This window comes from Asterias amurensis, chromosome 21 (assembly GCF_032118995.1).
Source record: "Asterias amurensis chromosome 21, ASM3211899v1".
In the NCBI taxonomy this organism is placed as follows: Eukaryota; Metazoa; Echinodermata; class Asteroidea; order Forcipulatida; family Asteriidae; genus Asterias; species Asterias amurensis.
In genome coordinates this window covers 51,921-71,064 of record NC_092668.1, presented here as the reverse complement: position 1 = coordinate 71,064, position 19,144 = coordinate 51,921, and the positions used below count along the sequence as shown (strand labels likewise).

Sequence of the window (19,144 nt, the reverse complement as noted above, 5' to 3'; positions counted from 1 at the left end):
TGCAGATTTTTGAAGTCCACTCAAATAATTTCAATGCTCTTCTCTATCGTGCAAGCAAGGACACTGGAGTATATTGTTTGGACCAGTATATTATTCGGGAAAAACATTCACAAGTACGAATAATAATTCACAAGAACAGATTGATATGAAACAAAGTCACCCCTTACAAAGTCACCCCCTTACAGAGTCACCTCCCTACAAAGTCACCCCCTTACAGAGTCACCTCCCTACAAAGTCACCCCCTTACAGAGTCGCCACCTATAAATCACGTCCCCCTCCCCTGTTTGGGAAATCTTGGATCCGCCCCTCTAATGGATTTTGGTGTACAGAATATAGGTGTTGATTTGAAAATAATCATCACGGAGAAAACTATTGTCATCGGTAGTTTGGTACTCGTCTCATAAAACTCATCTCATAGACAATGTTTCTGTTGAAGCCACACACCTTCCACCTTCGAACGGCATTCAGAGCCCATTTGAAATCTGGACTCATTGGAATTGGAAATTCGTGGGTAAAATACATAATATTTTGACAGTTTGGTGGCGGTTTTCTTCAATACTATTTTATTTTGGCGGGTCTTTTCTTTAATTTTATTTATTCATTAATTTTTCAATTAACTCAATAAATTAATTACTTCCTTATGATATTTATTATTTATATTTTGTACATGTATACGGACATGGTCTTGTTTTAAATGATGAAAACGGACCCCACCCCAGCCACGATGATTTTTTCCAAAACGACATTACACTGTTTGTTTTCAGTTTCCGTTAAAATTGGCTCTTTTCGTCATATTGAAATTATTAAAATCTTATACCAAATCATTGCAAGGTCGTTTGGGGAAAAAAAATACCCCCCCCCCCACCCCCCGGCCGGGTTCCAGTTCATAACATGCCGGTTCTATTTCAGCCCGTTTGGCAATCCATACTAAAAAAAAATAAAGGAATTTGCAATCCTTGTTGGATGGTTTGTTGCTCCATGCAGTTCTACGGTGAATGTTGTTAGTGAAATACATTGATTTAGAAGGACTGAAAACTAAAAAATGACAGGAGTGTCGAACAAAAGCACAATATTAACTCATTTTTATTCTGAGGTTTGGCGTCCCATAATAAATCCTGTTGCCCCGCCTTCACTCTTTATGCCACAAGAGGTCGCCCTCACTATTGAGTAAAAAATAAAATGGCAACAATCAAGGAGAGGTTTGAACAACTTGTTAGTGCATTTTTTGAGAATTTTACTTTCCAAAACGGGTTGTACAGGGGTCACGTTGACGACAAACAAAAGTTAAAGGAGTTTGAAGATAATTTATGCCAACTTGGGCTGAAGTTTTCAACGAGGACCTCAACTTACAGACAGGAAAGGGAGTGTCTTTCTGGTGAGTGAGTTCGAATTGGATTATGGAGGAGAGTGTCAACGGACGAATGTAAAAACTTAAGTGTTGAACATGGTTGAACTATAACTCAGAATGTCTGGTGGTACGGTGGTGGTGGGGGACACCGGTTAGGTTCCCACATGGTTGTTTTTTGCTGTTTTATTGCACTTTTATTGCACAATGACAGTATAAATTATAATCGGGACCCGTAAAACTAATACCATAATTAAAATTACCACGGCCACAGACAGCCCCACACGGCCACAGCCCCACACGGCCACAGCCCACACCACCACAACCTGACAACAGCCAACAGTTCTCCATCATGATGGCATGCCTGACACCACTGTAGTGCAACTGTCAATGTCATGACTGGCTGTGTCACTGTGTCTGTCACACTTGTCAGTGTCAATATTTTATATATTAAAATTATTAGTATTTTGTTTTTAAATAATATTTATAATTTATATTTTTGTATTAAATTATTATGCCTACTTTTTACTAGTTTTTCTAGGGGTAGAGTATTAACTTTTAAAAAGTGCAAGTTAGTGGATAGTGCTTTCAGCTTGTGCCTGGTTGTGCTGAATCCCTGATGCCCCAAGCTAGGTAGGCCCACCTTGTCATGCTTGCCCCTTGTGACCTTGTTCTGTTGAGTTGTAAATGTCTCGATAGCTCAACAAGGTGGGCTATGATGTCCCCCATCCTGGCCATACCAATGCAATCCCCAATTATCATCTTTGATGAGGTTGAAGATCATGGAATTGGATTTTGAGGCATGTGTTAACTTTCCACGAGATGCATGAAAAATGCTATTTATCTTCCTTCAATTCAAGTACAGTTCCTATTAGAAGTTTGGGGACTCGAGTAATGGCGTCGTACTATAATATTACCATAGTCAATTGGTTAATTGGTTGCACAACACTTTTTGAAAAGTATGATGAGGTTAGGGTTGTTTGTTATATATTTGGTGTGCACCTACTTAGTCCTCGTTGCGATAACATAACCCTCTCCGCAGTCAGGATCGGGAGGAGGGTTATGTTATCGCAACTAGCACCTATTGACCTACCAAGTATAGCTCTGCAGATTCTGAAGAATTTTTTGGTTTTCTTTCATTGGGGCTATTCTAACAATAAATCAATTACTTTTTAAAAAATAACGTAACAAATGTTGTCCCCTTCTTTGTGCTTAAAAATTATAACAGTAAATGATTCCCTGTCCTTATGCTTTAGAAGAGGAAATACCAACGCAGCAAGTTGAAGGAGAATCCATAAATACTTCCATCAGTGTGAACAACTGTACTTTAGTACAAGGAAAAACACAAGCCCCAAATGCTGGTAAATATGATTTAAACCACAATAGGGCGCTCTCACCACAGACCGCTATCATGGAAGTTTGCTCCCGTGTTAGCGGTTGTTAGAGACCTTATCGCAAATACTCTTTAAGCACGCTGTAGTAGTTGAATGAGATGCATCATGCTGTTTTGAAGTTTGATCCCTAGAGTGGGTATCTGTGAAAGGTTTAGTGTGATAGGCTGTTCGTGTTTGATAGCGCCCTCTATTGGCGACTGTATCAGCAATAATAAAAAGGCCACAGGAGTAGTGAGATAATTAACAACAGGAGCATTCTGAACCAAGACTAGGTATCATGAACAGATGAAGGTTGTGTTGACACAGTTGGTGTTCGCCAAGATTGTGTATTCAATCACATTTCAAGTCACAAACCAGGTGCCAAAATGTTTGTTAAACTAATTTGCAAACAAACACAACAACGACACACTGCAGGAGGGGTTGAATGGTAGGATAGTGTTACAATTAAAACTTTTGACTGATTTTGTTCAAAATATCATTTTGTTCCAGAGCAACGGTTGCTCTTCCACCAAGAAAGAGGGATCTGTATACCTGATTGTGGGATACCCTTCAGTATCATCGGTACAACCTCCAAACAATGTATATATGGGCCCCATTACTGGGCGCATGAGGTTTCAGGACATGCCAAGCAATCAGAGGTAGGCTTTGTTTGACTGGAAACATTGTGGAACGCTTTGTATTCCACCATATTTCAGTGAGATCATAAATCTGAAATGTATGTAAGATGACGTGGCTAATTCACTAGAGCTTGTTTTAAAATCCTACTCACGACACCCATGGCCTTGATTAATAGACTTGTAGGCCTATTGCTTGAGTAACGGGTACTTGCAAGAGAAAAAATGTTGATGTGAATATTTTGCGAACTGTACCCATTTGCTGCCAGTGCTGTGTATACTCCTCAGGAGTTGAGATGGTTTTTAGCAATGATGTCAATTGTCAAATAATTAATGTAGCTGGCTTCCGAATAAATCGTTGCATGCCTTAAGCTTGACCATATTATATGTAGCCTTACATGTTGTATCAAACACAATTCAGCTCCAAGTACAGCTAGGATTGACTTGCCTCTCAAATAGTAGTTGACACTACCTTCCGGGCAGTAACTGCTTACTTTCTTGAAAGTTCATGAAGAGATATTATTATGATTCTGTCTATCAGTTTAAGTAAATTCACTTTGTGTTTGTTGATGGATACCAACAGGGAGATGATGGGAGTGTACGTAAACAGAGATGTCGTCTACCATCCAAGAAAAAAGGGTGTTCTTCATTATTCAACGTGAAATGTGCAAGGTATTACCCAGACTTTAAAGTTGACAACAGCTCCCCTAATCTATCCAAGTGGAAGTTACGATGCGCACGTCACAAGGCACTCAACTCTCTACGAGCTGCTCTAGAAGCCGGAAATCAAACCTTGAAATCATATGATAGGTTTTACATCGAAATATCAGATATCAGCCAACACAACCATGAGTTAAAACTGCCTGACCCTACTCGGAAAATTCACCCTGGTCTTATCTCTAAGATACAAAACCTAGTCGGAGAGGGCATTACTGAATTCCAAGAGGTCAAATGTCAACTAGCTGATTTTGTGACCTCTGACATTCTGAATGGATGTGAGGCCCTGCCGCCAAAGTCCAACAGATCTTTCTTTCCCTCAGACCTAACGATTCGTAACCTCATACAGAGCGCCCTCGATCAGGAGGCTAAGCAGCGCGAATTGACTTTGCAAGACAATGGGGCTCAATGCCGACGAATCTTGGAGAAGCTGACGGAGACAACACATCAAATCAAGGATCTAAAGACAATGCAGGGCTTTCTTGGATCTTTAGAACAGCTTTGGGCTGAAATGGAATCTAAAGTTCACCTAGACAGAGAGATGGTTAGTGTTGGTCAATCCATTGAAGAAAGTATTGGGCATGTCATTCTAAGTTCTTTAGCATCAAAGCGACAGGCAGAGGAGATCACTTTGATTGATCTACCTTCGTCTAAAAGACTAGACACAGAGTCAGTCAATGTTTACAATTTTTATTCTGATATGGGCTAATTTAATAAAACAGTGTTTTTCAAATAGTTCTCGTTTTTAATAAGTCAACTCAAAGACCTATATATTTCTGCAGTTTGTATTAAAACAAAATTGAGAGAAGTATCTGGCACAGGAAATATTTGTAATGTGATTCTTATGGCGCAGCTGAGAATTGAACAACATAGGAAATCAGCTGAATGTTGCCTGCCTGATATTATTGTGGTCTGGGCAGTTAATAGTTGGTCAGCATGAGTTGGGCATACTGTTCGATTAGGAGTCCACAAGTTTGGAATTAACGAAAAGTCCTGTAAAAAAAATCAGCAAAAAGAGGTTTTTAACAGAATGTTTTTGAAATAAACAAGTTGATTAAATCACTCATTACAATGTTACTATTAACCATTCGTTCTTGATTACATAGTTTATTGACATCTTGATTAAGTATTAAAAGTTCTTTTCAAATATTACATGTATATGGAAAGTTACAAACCTTTTTACTAGTGGAAGTACTTTAGTATTTACTAAAATATAAAAGTATAAATTCATGCCATACATTGTTCCTGCATTAGGCTTGAAATTTGTAAAAAATATAATGTATTTTTTCAAAAAACTATTTCAATGGAAATTACAAAGCCTATGGGCATGTAAACAATTGCCTGCGTTACACAACAATACACATGTTACATCTGTGGAGTATCAGGGTCCACCATGATTCCAAGTCAAACTCTCCTAACACTCAATCTTGTTCTTGATATATTTATCAACATTTTAGTGTTAAATTTTCAAAAGCTACTTTTAAATCGTGTTATTTTTGTCCTCATCCATACTAGAAAGTTAATTAGTTACACCTGTTAATACATGGTTAAAGGGAAGTTACATGTATATATTTGGTAATTACTCCCCGAAATCAATTTCATATTTAAAGAGCATTAGAGAGTTGTTGATAACTTTGCTAGAATCTACCTTTAAAGTGATATACTTTGAGAGGGAATAATCCTTCACTAAAAAAAATGAATCTAAGAAACTACCCAAAAATACCCTCTCTTTGAACCTGAGCAAAAAGAATTAACCAGTCCTTCTGATTTGAGGTGTGCGATCGCAGGAGTGCGAATAATCACACGCCTGATCCCTCTAAAATACACGCCTTGGCATTCAGTTTTGGCGTAACCAAAATCACACCCCTCGGGAAAATCCAGGTGTGTTTTTTTTACACGCCTGTGATTTTCAAATCAGAAGGACTGATTAACTGAAGTTAAAAAAAGTTGTTAAAGAGTTCGTAAAACATAGAATCTGTTAGTAAACATACGCAACATCGAGTTTCCTTGGTGGCATCGTTTCATCTTATATATAAAAAACATGAGTTTGGTAATGATTGTATTGCACCCTGACAACTGAAGAAAGTGTACACGTTGTACATGTAACATTTGGCATAAGCCCCCGTTACAAGTCTAGTACAGCTTTATTTTGGTTTAAAGCACACAGAACAAATTCTTTTCCGTTGGTAGGCCTCAAGGATATCAGTATCTATGCACTTCTGCTGTATTGCCCGACCTCAATTCCTAAAATTCTTGCATCACTTTGTTTATGTTGAATTTATATTTATTGTATTGGGTGAGGAGTTTGGAAATAAATGTTGAATTGAATTGAGCTGTGTGCTTGTGAATTATAGATTATTTGGCTTTCCAAAAACAAAACAAAAAGAGAGAAATGGCTGCATCACTTTGTTTATGTTGAATTTATATTTATTGTATTGGTTGAGAGTTTGGAAATAAATGTTGAATTGAATTGAGTTTTTGAATTGAATTGAGCTGTGTGCTTGTGAATTATAGATTATTTGGCTTTTAAAATCAAAAGAAAACAGAGGAATGGTGTTAAAGTAATTGATGTTGAAAGGTTTGATTCTGTCAATGAGTTGTCAGAAATTATTCATGATAGTCTAGGAAAAATTAAGTTATAAAAATTAAGTTTTCTTTGTAGTGGCTGAGGAGAATGTCTTGATTTTGAAACAGGACGTGATCCAACTGTGTGAGGTGATAATAGGGTGACCTTTTAGGAGTTATTTGATGTTTAAGTTAGCAGGATTAGATAGTTTGACAACATTTCTCAAATTCATTTTTCTTGGAACTAATTTCTCAAAAACTACAGCACCTCAGCAAGTAATAGTTTAAGGGAAGCTTTCTACTATCATTATCTTCAAACTGTTAATATTTTAACGTCAATCTGTGGACATTGTGGAAAAAGTACCCAGACCAAATATCGTTTTAAAACTTTACAATACATAAACTCAATATAAAAAATAATATTTGTATTCCAGTTGGTCAAATATTTCAATTTTCGGTTATAAATGCAAGTGTAGTAGTTTTCACTCCCCCAAAATTAGAGACCATGGGAAGTATCCATTTCAATCGAGATTTAATCCATTTCATTTGGTTTAAAACAAGTTTGTTTGACATGAAAAGAGATCATCACTGGAGTTGAAAAGGCATAAATAACAAACAATTGTTCATCAGGCATGCAACTGCAACTTGACAAAAAAAAAGAGGAAATTAAAAAAAATTCAAAGATTTTGTATAGTATTTTTTAATTTTGAATGGTAAAACCGAGATTAAAAAAAGAGGAAATCGGCTGATCCGAGGAAAAGTTGCATGCCTCGTTCGTGGATAACATAATACAAGCAAAATAAATACAGACTACAGAGTTGTTATTTAAATCCTTGTTATTATTATTTCTGTCAATCTTGTAATTAATTGCTCTGCACAGGTAGAAGATTGTTGATCTTGCACAGTAATCAACATTTTAGGTTTTCATTTAAATTGTTTGATAATACTAATCATTAATATTCTGTGTTGACCTTCATGACACTTGATACCAAATCTAATTGCCAAAACTCAAAGCTGAATTTAATTGCTCATCAACTCAATGAGAAGCATTTCCAAATAACATCTAATTTATAGACCTTAGATTTTAAGTATTATTTTCTCAACATACTAGTGTTTGGTGCCTGGTTTTGGCATGGCATCACATTGGCTGTTAATAAGTTTTGTACCAGTAACTCATGGCATCATATTGGCTGTTAATAAGTTTTGTACCGGTAACTCAATTTTTTAATGAAAGTCACCTTTAAAGACTTGGTTTGCTCAAAAGTGTTTGTTGAACTAAGCATCTCTTAAGTAATCTTCCAAGATTTCACATCTCTGAGTCACTGAGTAATGCAGTTGTCTCACCTACACTATCCCTTCCTGGTTCTCTTGACCTTTGACCATTCTGATTAAAAAGGTCATCTGGAGGTAATTCAGGTTGAAGGTCCAAGGGGCGATCTTCTACATACCTGTATTGCTTTGCTATGAGTAGAAAGACCAGGAAGTTGAGAAACATTATTCCCGCCAGAAGGAGGAAGAAATACTCCAAATGGCCGTTGTTGATTTCATTTGGGATCCATTCAGCTCCTGGGGGAAAGATTTGCAATGGATATCAGTTCTACTGTTCATACTCTTACATACATATTTACTGTAACTGTCTTTGCTGAGCAAAGTGTGATGTCACAATACCAATCACCATGGTGATATTGATTCATCATCTAATGAAGCCCAGCCAAGGCAACATTAACTTGTAGTGTTTTACTTTTAATCTTAAGATTGATGCGTGAGGCCATTAAAAAACTAATACAATGGGATTTTGATACAATCAGTTGAGCCAGATTGTTACATGGCTTACAATGGAACTATGTAGAACAATTTCAAACACAAGAACAGGAATAGTGTTATTTATCTTTTAAGGCCTTCTCACACACAACAATTTTAACAAGGAGGTTAGGAAATGCATCGCCTTTAAGCATGTTAAGAGTCAACTGTCTTACCAAATGTGATGGCATTGACAACAGTTACCAGCAATGAGCCTAAATAGCTGCCGAGACCAGAGGCCAGTAGGCAGAATCCCATGATAACACCTTGCATTGATACAGGAGCCTGTGAATACGCAAACTCTAGACCTAATAACAAGAACAAATTAAAATCACATTCATGTAACTACAGAAGCAAACATTTGGATTATTAATTTATTATTTCTGATTGCAAATTTTACAATGTTGCAGTACCCCCCTGACAAAAAAAGGATTGAACTGCCTGGAGCTACCAGGTCAATCTTGGTCTAGTGGTAAGGCACTGCTCTATAAAAGTTAAGGTCTTGGGTTCAACATCCACTCTTATTATGCAAGACCGGAAAGTAGGGCCTCCTGAGTAACACACATCAGAGTAGGGTGAAGAGACAAATATATAATAATCTAACAATTACAAACGTATCTTGCACTGTGATTGGTGACATTTTTTGCCTATCAAGCACATCCAGCTTTAGTGAATTGGGCCAAGAAGTCTAACAATATTAATTTAATGTTCTCAATTTGTCCATTTTTGTTTCTTCCATAATAGGAAAATAACAGAAATACTCACTTGTAATGCTTGCAAACACCTCACTTGCCCCGATGAATGTATACTGTGGGATCTGCGCAAAGACAGACAGATCTGATGCATTGAAGGTTTTACCACCCACTTCTTGTTGAATGTAGCCATTCTTCTGTATGTCTGCTTTACGAGCAAACTCAATAGAAGCTGCTACTATCATGGACACAACGGCTAAGACCATCCCTACACCTACAATTTGCAATCAATTAGAATTTTTTAAAGGTTGAACATTTGTTTATGACTCTGATTCAAGAGATCTGTTGGGGCCTTGAACATTTGGGATAAATTCTCCAAAGTCTTCAGCATTTGCATTGTTTGTTACACTTTTGCAGATTAATGAAGGATAAATGGCCTTTGTAGTGACCTTCTTTAAAAGTGCTCATACACCTTCCAGTTCTGGTTTTTTTGGCAATAATACAATATATGTATTTTCTTTTTTTGAGGGGAGGGGGAAGGGGTGTGGTGATAGCTTTCGAACTTCACTCAGGTGTAAACTTCTACCTAAGTCTTGCTTTTTCAATGCAAAGAAGAACATAAAGTTTTATTGTGGACTTTGGACCATTGAGGTTTATTTTCCCTTTACTTACCGATTCGTTTCAGCTGAGACAGTGGATATCCCTTTCTGGCGAGGTATTGGTAAAGGTACCGGTCAACGAAAGGTACCAGTATGAGAATGATTAATGTGTTAAATAGGTTGAGTCCAGCCACTGGTATGGTGAAGTCGTTATACGTCAAACGCATCCGTTCACCTTGTAGAAGATAGGTTGTATTCATCTGAAAATGATCAGAGTAAATTAAGTGTTTGTCTTATTTTACACAACTATTCCAACAGTACATCTAAGATGGTCAGACACTTTAAAAAGAATTTATTTGTTGTAGTTTATTAGATAATTAATTACTTTTAATAAATACCTGAAAATAAACAGTCCAATAAAAAATCAGGACTAGGAATATAGGGATAAGTCTTCCCAGTGATTTAACTTCCTCTACTTTGACGTCTGAAAAGTGACCGCCATAGGATGTCTTGGCCCGATCCAGCCAACTGTAGCTTGTTACACCAGCTGGTTTGGGTTTTCGAATCTGAGACAAGCCTTGGAAGATGATCTTGGCAACAGTGTTGAAGACACTCCCTAATCAGAGACGAATAAAGAGAGTGAGAGATCATCTTTGATACTTTTGTACTTGGGACTTTGGACATCTGCTGTAAATTTATGGCAGCGTCTGTTGGGAAAAGTGATTGGATGAAAAAAGTCCTGTCTAAACTAAGTGTTTGCAAAATAGGTAAATCATCCTGTACCAAATGATGCAAGTTTAGCCAGCAATCAATACAAGTAATTATTAACAAAATATTTAACCATATTATACAGCTCAGTAGATTCAGATACAAGGTTCAAAAGGCAAAGGCATACACGTACATGTCATTTCTTCTGAAATGCCATGAAAATATTCTCAACTGCTCAACAACTTTTTGGTCTGATTATTTTCAATGGTACATACCTTCAGGTGGCCTCATTCGATACCATTTGCGTCCAATCATGAGAACCACAATTGCCAAGATTATTGAAACTGCAGGGATGGCAAATCCAACATCAAACCCAATCTCTTGTTGGACATAGGCGACACCAGAGAATGCAATGGCAGATCCAACATTGATAAACCAGTAGAACCTGAAAGTGTCACAACAATGTTTTAAAAGTAATTAGTTGCTTAAAGGCATTGGACACGATTAGTAATTACTCAAAACAAACATTAGCATAACACCTCACTTGGTAACTAGTAATAGGGAGCTGTTGATAGTATACAAAATTGTGAGAAACGGCTCCCTCTGAAGTAACATATATACATATAGTTTTCGAGAAAGATAATTTTTCATGAATTTGATTTCGAGACCTCGGCATTAGATTTTGAGGTTTCGAAATCAAATCTCAAAGCATACAACTTTGTGTGACAAGGGTGTTTTTTCTTCCATTATTATCTCGCAACTTCGACGACCAATTGAGTTCAGATTTTCACAGGTTTGTTATTCTGTGCATATGTTGAGATACACCAAGTGAGAAGACTGGTCTTTGACAATTACCAATAGGGCCTTGTGTCCAGTGTCTTTTAAAGCAGCTCTATGAAATTTCGTAGAGCTTCTGAAAGCTAAAAACATGGTGCTGAAAACATTTTTGCTTAGGAAAAACAAGCGGAACAAGTTACAAACTGTACTTGAGATGGGATAGGCATACATCTAGTTTACCCTTTGCTGGTGAAAACTTTAATTTGAGCCTAAAGGTAATATTTGTACTTTTAAAGCAACCCAACAACGTTGGACTTGGGTACTTACCAATTAAAAAAAGATTTCACAGCACCTTCTCCCAGATCATCTAGTTGTTGAGCACCAAACGGTCCAACGTTAGATTTAATACCACCAGTACCAATAGCAATGAGGGTTAACCCACAGATAAAGAAGCCTTGTTTTTGCCCTACTGTCAGACCTAGAGTTTGGCCAAACTGGGTGTAGTCAATTGAGATAACTGGGAGGATTGTTGTTCCTGTAGATCAAAAATAGTACAAGATTGATCAGGCTGAAAAACAAACCACAAGGGAAACTAACTGTATGGAGTGAACAATAAAAAGATGACTTGTGTCAGAGTGGGATTGGCACCTGTTTCCCCTTTATGAATCAGATGTAAACTTTTGTTTTGCTTTTATAATGTTTAGTGTTTTCTGCCTTTTTAATGTACAGCGCCTTTGAGAATTTTTTTGGATATGGCTTTTTATACCTGTTATTATTATTACTATTATTTTTATTATTGTTATTATTATTAGAGTCTGCAGGTTTAAATGCTGCTCTACAATGCAGTCAAAAGTTGTCTATGTTCACCCTTATTTCTTTATGACAGGAAAAGTTGTTTACATGTATGTTCACCCTTACTTCTGTATCTGACAGGAAAAGTTGTCTTTGTTCACCCTTATTTCTGTATCTCACAGGAACAATGTGCTTTGTTCAACCATGTCAACCTTATTTCTGTTTCTGACAGGAACAATTTTATTTGTTCACCCTTATTTCTGTGTCTCACATGAACAAAATTATTTGTTCACCCTTATTTCTGTATCACAGGAAAGTTTTCTATGTTCACCATTATTTCAGTATCTCAAACACAAAACCTTTGTACACAAGAAAAAATAAACTCCTGGAAAACATTCTGAAAAAAAATTATGTAGACCCCATAATACTTGAAGACTGATTGTTCTTGTTAACACATTAACTTCCCTTTAAGCCTCTAAACTGATTGTCAAATTCTCAGTTCTCAGTTCTATTGAGATACCAAACATTAATTTCACAAAGCTCATGGCACTGCTCTGTAAGTGAAACTACATGTACTAACAAAGTCTAGGCTTACCTATACAGTAGATGAGAGCAGCTCCAAATATTGCATTGAATTTCCCTGAGACGGAGTCCGCAATCCATCCTCCAAACACAGGCACAAAATACGTGGTACCAGTGAAGATGAACGCAACTGTTGTGGCATCAGCACTGGTGTACTTCAACTCATTGGTGCAATACAGAACCAAGTTTCCCCCGATGCTGTAGTATGTCAATCGTTCACAGAGCTCACAACACAGAATGCATAGTACTACACCGATACGATCCCGCCGAATACCAGTTGATTTTGTACTATCTGATATTTCAACGTCAGATACATTTGCTTTCATTTTCCTGTTTGGTTGAGGATAGTTTGAATTTGCACTGATCTCTTTATAAATGTTGGACATTCTTCATGCGGCGCACAAATTGTGTCCAAACACAAATGCGTGTTCAATCATGTAGGCATCTGCACATAAAATGAAACAAACCTGTGGAAGAAAAGAAATTAATTTAGAAAATTCAGAAAAGGATGTACGTCTCAAATGTTGCTTTTAAACCTACGAAAGTCAGTACAGGCCATGCATGTAATTTTTTTCTTTGACTTTGAGAGGGCAATGCAAAGTTTGGGTCTGTGAGAAACTTTTCAAGAGGCACCAAGGCCAAAAAAACTACATAAAAAATGGAAACAAATTAACACTCCGCACCAATGGACGTGCACACAGTATGAGGAAGTAAACTTGAACAATAATTCACAAGGTTAATATCAATGTCACATGTCTTTATGTGTACACATCATGTGATGTGACAATTCATCAGCCAGGATTCCATTTCCATCCGCAGTATGAGTTACAACCATTGGGAAAAACCAGAGTGACTGATTGGTCATGTGGTTTGAGGTTAGAGCGATGTTTCAGTTACAATGTTGCAGTGTTGAAATATTGGAACATGTGTGCATAAAGCTTCTAGATCTAGCCCCACAACTTACATTTGGTGGTAAGAGTCCAGTAACTTTATAACCTTACCAACAATGCAATTTAGATTGGCCTGCAACTGCCGAGGCCTTAAATTATTGGAAAATGCCTGCACCTGCCTAGGCGGGGTAATAACTACCTAATAATAATAACTTTCGATTTATATAGCGCCTAATAATTAACACTTAATTCTCTAAGCGCTTTACAAAGAAGTACACTATAAATCAACAACAACATAAATATATATATATATAACAAATAATACCACTACAAGCATAACGATACAACAATACAAGAACGTAAACTATTGTAAGAAAAGGTGTGTCTTTAAGGCACTCTTGAAATCACCAAGGGAAGATGTTTTCCTGATCGTCAAGGGCAGAGAATTCCACAGAGTTGGAGCCGAAGCCACAAAGGAACGGTCTCCATAGATATATGCATATTAACAGGGTGTACTGCAAGGAGGTGTTGTGACGATGATCGAAGTGTACGAACTGGATTATGCTTATGAATTAGATCTGACATATAAGATGGACCAAGATTATTCTGGGCTTTAAAACACATCATAAGAATCTTAAAAACAACACGTTTCTCTACGGGCAACCAATGAAGTTTCTTTAGAAGAGGAGTGATGGAATCTCTTGAACGAGCACCCACTATTAACCTTGCTGCTGTGTTTTGAATTCTCTGTACACGGTTTAATTCCTTTTTCGGAAGGCCATACAACAATGAATTACAATTATCAACATGTGACATTATCAAAGCATGAACAAGTATATTAATAGATCTACTATTTAGGTATTGCCGGATCTGTCCAATTTTCCGAATGGCTATGAATGCCAACCGACAGGTTTTAGTGATGTGATCAGACATTGTGAGGTGCTTATCCATGATTACACCCAAGTTGCGTGCCTTACTAACTGCAGGAATGTCAACTCCATCAACAGTGATAACAAGAGCCTCCAAAGGAGGGGGAGCAAACTTAGATATAAAATGTACAATTTCAGTCTTGGATGCATTGACAAGTAACTTGTTTCTGGTCGACCAAGAAGTAATGTCGTCAATGCACCTGTTTATACGACGTGTGGCAATCTCTCTGTCACCTGGTGAGAATGTTAAGTACACCTGAATGTCATCTGCATATATCATGGAATGAAGTCCATGAGCTTTGATGATATCATATATAGCGGCAGTATACAATGTGTAGAGGAGAGGTCCCATAATAGAGCCTTGCGGAATTCCACAGTTGTCTTCGACAGAATAGGAATGTTGGTCCCCAATTTTCACAACATGAGAACGCTCCGAGAGATATGAAGAAAACCACTTGTGAACCAGGCCTCCAAATCCATACCGCTTTGTGAGTCGGATGAGCAAGATGGCATGGTCAATGGTATCAAAGGCCGCACTATAGTCCAGTAATACCAAGAGAGCTTCCTGCCGTTGGTCAAGAGAGACAAGAATGTCATTCTGGACTCGCAATAATGCAGTCTCTACACTGTGGTGTCTCTTGTACGCCGACTGCGTGGGAGTATGCAAATTTTTCTTTTTTAATAATAATTAATATATATTACTTACAACTTTAACCAATGAGCAGGTTCTTCCCTGTGAGGGGCAAACACCACCGAGCCAAGTCCAAACCTGCTACATTGGCTAAGGAAAATAGTAGCGAAAAAAAACTGCCTTATTAATCGAGAAACTTCTCTGACCAGAGCAGACGAAGAGATGTACGAGCATTTGCTATGCGCCCCTCGATGTCGTTACACCTCAGCAGTTTTCAAAAAAAGAAGGGAACAAAAGCGTGCGTCTTTTGTGCACAAAGAAAGCTTTAGTTCTTAAAGGAATTCACTACAAGTTCAGAAAAGGATGTACGTCTCAAATGTTGCTTTTAAACCTCCCAGATCATAATTAATTATTCCAAAATCTTGTTATCAAGTAAAAAAACATTTACCGTAAAAAAGAACCTGCTCCAAACTTGCTCGTCTCTCGAGAGTATTACAGCCTGGTGTGTGGCTTCCGTCCTTGTTTATGAACATAAGTGAAACTTGTTTTTGGTTTTTAGCACATGTAATACACTTTACCAGTTGTGCTCAGCTAGCTAGTTCTGGCTGAACCGAACTACACACTGATCATAGCATGCACTGACTGATGATCAGCTGACGCGCATTGTTGATATCTGAAGTGTGTCATGTGACCCCGACGCCCGCGCTGCGTGAACCCAGCCGCAAAACATTTAATCGATTCTGTAAAACCGAACACCCGGAAGTAAAAAAGCGATTAGCCGGAAAAGAATGCAATTGCAAAATAAATGCGTAGTTTTCCCATGGAGCAATACCCTCAAAACATGACAATCGCCCCGCCCCGCCCGCTAAAATATTTGACCACTCGAAAAGTAATTATAAAATGTATCAAAGTAAAATTTACCCAACCACGTATCCAGTGATCTTTATCAAAGTTTGGTTGTTTTATTTTCTACATTTTTCCTTTATACAGGTAAGTTTAGTAGCAAGGAACAGAAAAGACTACATGATAGTTGAATAAGTCAATGAAGTGTAAACAATTGTTTACACTTCACTGATTTATAATGGGATAGTGTCAGGGTGCACAATCATGTCACAGGTGTGGATGCTGTTTAGAATGAGGTATTTAGACAATTTCAGTATTTGTCTGTTTGTATGGAGTCAGTGGGCCATCAAATACAAGATTGTGGGTGCTATTTTTCCATTTTTCAAACATCATTTGGCTATCATAATATGAGAGGTTTGCAGTATTACCAGTGTGAATAACACGTTTGAGTAGTGTTGGATTTGAAACTATGTACATGTACTCATAAGTGATATTCACATCTAGTGTTTACTGCAAACCTTTTATACTTCCAGCATGCATAACATAATTTGGGGGGCAAGAAGTTTCTTAAAGCACAGTATCAAGAAACAAATAAACCATCTTGCAGAAGGCTGCATTTAAGAATGTAATGCAAACCCAGATCATAGAGAAGTAAGCCTACATGTGGATGTCTGAGTCACAAAGTCTCAAATAGAGTCCCAATCAGTCTGCAATTAATCGGCTTTTACAGTTTTAAACCAGTTTTGCAGTTTGATCAACAGATGTGGTAAAATAGAATCAAGCAATGACATTCCTTTTACTGTAGCTCTCAATCCAAACTGATCCATTACAATTAGCCCTTCCTTCATAAAATCATCAACTGCATCCCCATCAAACACCTCCCTGAGGCTTGTGACATCACAAAACTGTCCCCAGCGATGGTTTGTGACACCCTTACTTGTTCTCAACCCCACCATCAAATATTCCTGGAGGACATCAAGTTGCGACTGGATGACCCGTTTCCTTGTTCCGTGTCCGTATTTAAGGACTTCACGCATCCACGGTTCTGGTTCTAGAGTTTGTATCCTTGCTTCACGGTTTACCTGTACAGGCTGTAGGTTAAGCTGGTTGGGATTCCAATTATCATGACCTTGTATTTTGACAGATGGTATGGGTTTAGCCGTAGGATTCCTTAATATAAATCTACCATGGGCTCCTGGTCCAATGCCAATGTACTGACCCCCATCCCAGTAAGATTGGTTGTGAAGACTCTCAAAGCCTTCCCTTGCAAAGCTAGACACCTCATATCTGTTCAGTCTCTCATTAGTCATTATCTCCACAGCTAACTCATACATATCAGCAGTTACATCCTCAGAAGGGAAGTCAACAGCACCGACTTCATACATCTTAAATAAAGCTGTGCCTCTTTCCAGGGTGAGTTGGTAGAGAGATACGTGGTTATCACATATTTGAGTAACTTCCTGTAGTTCTTTTTCCCAGGTGGACAGTCTTTGTCCTGGACGCCCAAAGATGACATCGATTGATACTCGTCCTGGAAAGAGTCTTCTGGCCTCTTCAATGCACTTTCTTGATTCATCTGATGTATGATCTCTCCCTAGCAACTGCAGATCCTTATCATTCAAAGCCTGCACACCAAGTGAGACTCTGTTAATACCTGCACAAATTAAACACAAATATTTGATTATAACAATTTTCTTGTTTATAAACTTGTTACAATGTAATAAGTTACTTTTGAGAGCAATTTTGTTTTTAGACTGTTATGTAATTTTGCTTGACAACCTGCTAGCTTGAATTCCAAGAGTTTGATGCGTCCCACTGATGTAGGGTTTCCTTCCATGCTAACTTCTGCATCATTCGGCAAACTCACCACACCAGAAACAGCTTCCAAAATGGCAGACAAAGTTTTTGGCTGGGCCAAACTTGGTGTTCCTCCCCCAAAGAATACTGACTTGATGCGTTTGACTCCACTTTCTTGGATCAGTGTCTTGGCCTCTCTGACAAGACATTGCTGCATTTTGTCATTGTCAACATTACTGCTGATGTACTTGTTGAAGTTACAATACGTGCACCGTCTCTGGCAATAGGGCCAATGGACATAGAGTGTGGCTTCTTCTGACCAATGAGTGGTTTGCAAATGTTGATCAGGTACATGTAGCACATTTTCATTTGCTTTTTTATGATGAAACTTCCTCCAGTGGTTGTTGAAACAAAGAAGACCTACTGTTCCGCTGACCTCTGGAAATGAATTGCGTGCTAACAATTTCAACAAGTGTGAAAAACTCAAGCGTTGTGACATGAGAAAATGCATCTTTGTCCATGAAAGAATATCCCTTTAAGTTTAACTACCTTAACTCAAACCAGTGGTTTTGACCAGCTTTGCGCCACAACAAACATTGCACTTTTACTTCACAGTCACAATAATGAGACGTTATTACTTTTTGATAGTATCAATCATCTGAAGTTAGATAAATGCGTAAATCGAAAAGCAGGATGGTTTTAACAATCCAATACTCTGCAATAGAATTTAATTAATGACTCTCTGGTCTTTCTGGATGAAACGTTGGGAGAGTGTTTTTCAACAGTTTTGCGTAAATGTGGTAGAAGGGAGCTACATGTACGAGTTTCTTTCATCGATATAGCATAATATAGAGCAAGGCGATTCATCTACTGGGTCATTGGACAACTGTTGGTACTCGTTGAGATCAGAGTGAGCTGCATTTCAAAAAGTCTGACAGTGTGTTGTGTGTATTCGGCATGCAGTGTGTTGTGCCTGTGGTATCCCATCCATTTATTAATAATGTCCAGACGACGTCTACCAGCAGCCTGTGTCGGGCAGGGTGTCCTGTCGGTGTTTTTGGAGTGGATCGGTGTTCACAATATCGTCTTCTCCAGTGCTAATTTAACATGATGACAGATTTACGAATCAGTTCTTAAGTCGAGATAAACAAAACTGGGTTTTAAATTTAACTTAAATTCTCAAGAGTCAAATGGATCAAGGTCCTTGGCTGCGCTTCGTCACGTCAGTTCATGGAGGTAGCAGACTCGACCGTAGCGCAGTAGTCTATCCGAAAAAAAGGCACGATTGTCTAGCGCCCTCTAACGTCATTGGTTTGACGCAGCATTCGGAGATCTCCACCTGAATTTCTGTTGTTAATAATTATTATTGTGATAATTGATTTAAATATATTGGTTTGCTGGTTTTTCGTTCTGCTGTATATGACCCAACTACAATGTGCACTAAACAATACCTATGCAAAATAACGCAG

General features: G+C 37.9%; 3 protein-coding genes across 5 annotated transcripts; 1 reads left to right on the top strand and 2 right to left on the bottom strand.

The window, feature by feature from the left end:
- Positions 1-1,179: 1,179 nt before the first annotated feature.
- On the top strand, positions 1,180-6,602 carry LOC139952871 (calcium-responsive transcription factor-like). The gene is made up of 4 exons (XM_071952139.1): positions 1,180-1,375; positions 2,602-2,706; positions 3,229-3,377; positions 3,937-6,602. Exons 1-4 carry the CDS (start codon positions 1,180-1,182, stop codon positions 4,777-4,779), a joined length of 1,293 nt encoding a protein of 430 aa, XP_071808240.1. The 3' UTR covers positions 4,780-6,602.
- A 146-nt stretch (positions 6,603-6,748) lies between these two features.
- On the bottom strand, positions 6,749-16,016 carry LOC139952869 (solute carrier family 15 member 4-like). 3 transcript variants are annotated; one of them, XM_071952135.1, is made up of 9 exons: positions 15,957-16,016; positions 12,599-13,052; positions 11,539-11,746; positions 10,710-10,879; positions 10,125-10,342; positions 9,800-9,986; positions 9,201-9,401; positions 8,612-8,743; positions 6,749-8,201 (listed from the first exon to the last, which is right to left on the bottom strand). In XM_071952135.1, the coding sequence occupies exons 2-9, from the start codon at positions 12,969-12,971 to the stop codon at positions 7,942-7,944; spliced, it is 1,749 nt and encodes a 582-aa protein (XP_071808236.1). In that variant the 5' UTR covers positions 12,972-13,052; positions 15,957-16,016; the 3' UTR covers positions 6,749-7,941. The 3 variants fall into 3 exon arrangements, with proteins under 3 accessions (XP_071808236.1, XP_071808235.1, XP_071808237.1); XM_071952134.1 differs by lacking the exon at positions 15,957-16,016 and adding an exon at positions 15,484-15,863; XM_071952136.1 differs by lacking the exon at positions 15,957-16,016 and adding an exon at positions 15,111-15,441.
- On the bottom strand, positions 15,978-19,065 carry LOC139952870 (radical S-adenosyl methionine domain-containing protein 1, mitochondrial-like). Its single transcript, XM_071952138.1, has 2 exons — positions 17,658-19,065; positions 15,978-17,532 (listed from the first exon to the last, which is right to left on the bottom strand). The coding sequence occupies exons 1-2, from the start codon at positions 18,184-18,186 to the stop codon at positions 16,592-16,594; spliced, it is 1,470 nt and encodes a 489-aa protein (XP_071808239.1). The 5' UTR covers positions 18,187-19,065; the 3' UTR covers positions 15,978-16,591.
- Between the last annotated feature and the right edge of the window lie 79 nt (positions 19,066-19,144).

Excerpts from the sequence above, each read along its gene's own strand:
- LOC139952870 (XM_071952138.1), bottom strand. The coding sequence starts at position 18,186 with ATGCATTTTCTCATGTCACAACGCTTGAGTTTTTCACACTTGTTGAAA. Across the intron at positions 17,533-17,657 it reads CTTGGAATTCAAGCTAGCAG|GTATTAACAGAGTCTCACTT; the intron begins GTTGTCAAGCAA and ends TAATTTGTGCAG.
- LOC139952869 (XM_071952135.1), bottom strand. The coding sequence starts at position 12,971 with ATGTCCAACATTTATAAAGAGATCAGTGCAAATTCAAACTATCCTCAA. Across the intron at positions 8,744-9,200 it reads GGTGTTTGCAAGCATTACAA|GTCTAGAGTTTGCGTATTCA; the intron begins GTGAGTATTTCT and ends TCTTGTTATTAG. Across the intron at positions 8,202-8,611 it reads TGTCAATGCCATCACATTTG|GAGCTGAATGGATCCCAAAT; the intron begins GTAAGACAGTTG and ends TCTTTCCCCCAG.
- LOC139952871 (XM_071952139.1), top strand. The coding sequence starts at position 1,180 with ATGGCAACAATCAAGGAGAGGTTTGAACAACTTGTTAGTGCATTTTTT. Across the intron at positions 1,376-2,601 it reads GGAAAGGGAGTGTCTTTCTG|AAGAGGAAATACCAACGCAG; the intron begins GTGAGTGAGTTC and ends CTTATGCTTTAG. Across the intron at positions 3,378-3,936 it reads GACATGCCAAGCAATCAGAG|GGAGATGATGGGAGTGTACG; the intron begins GTAGGCTTTGTT and ends GGATACCAACAG.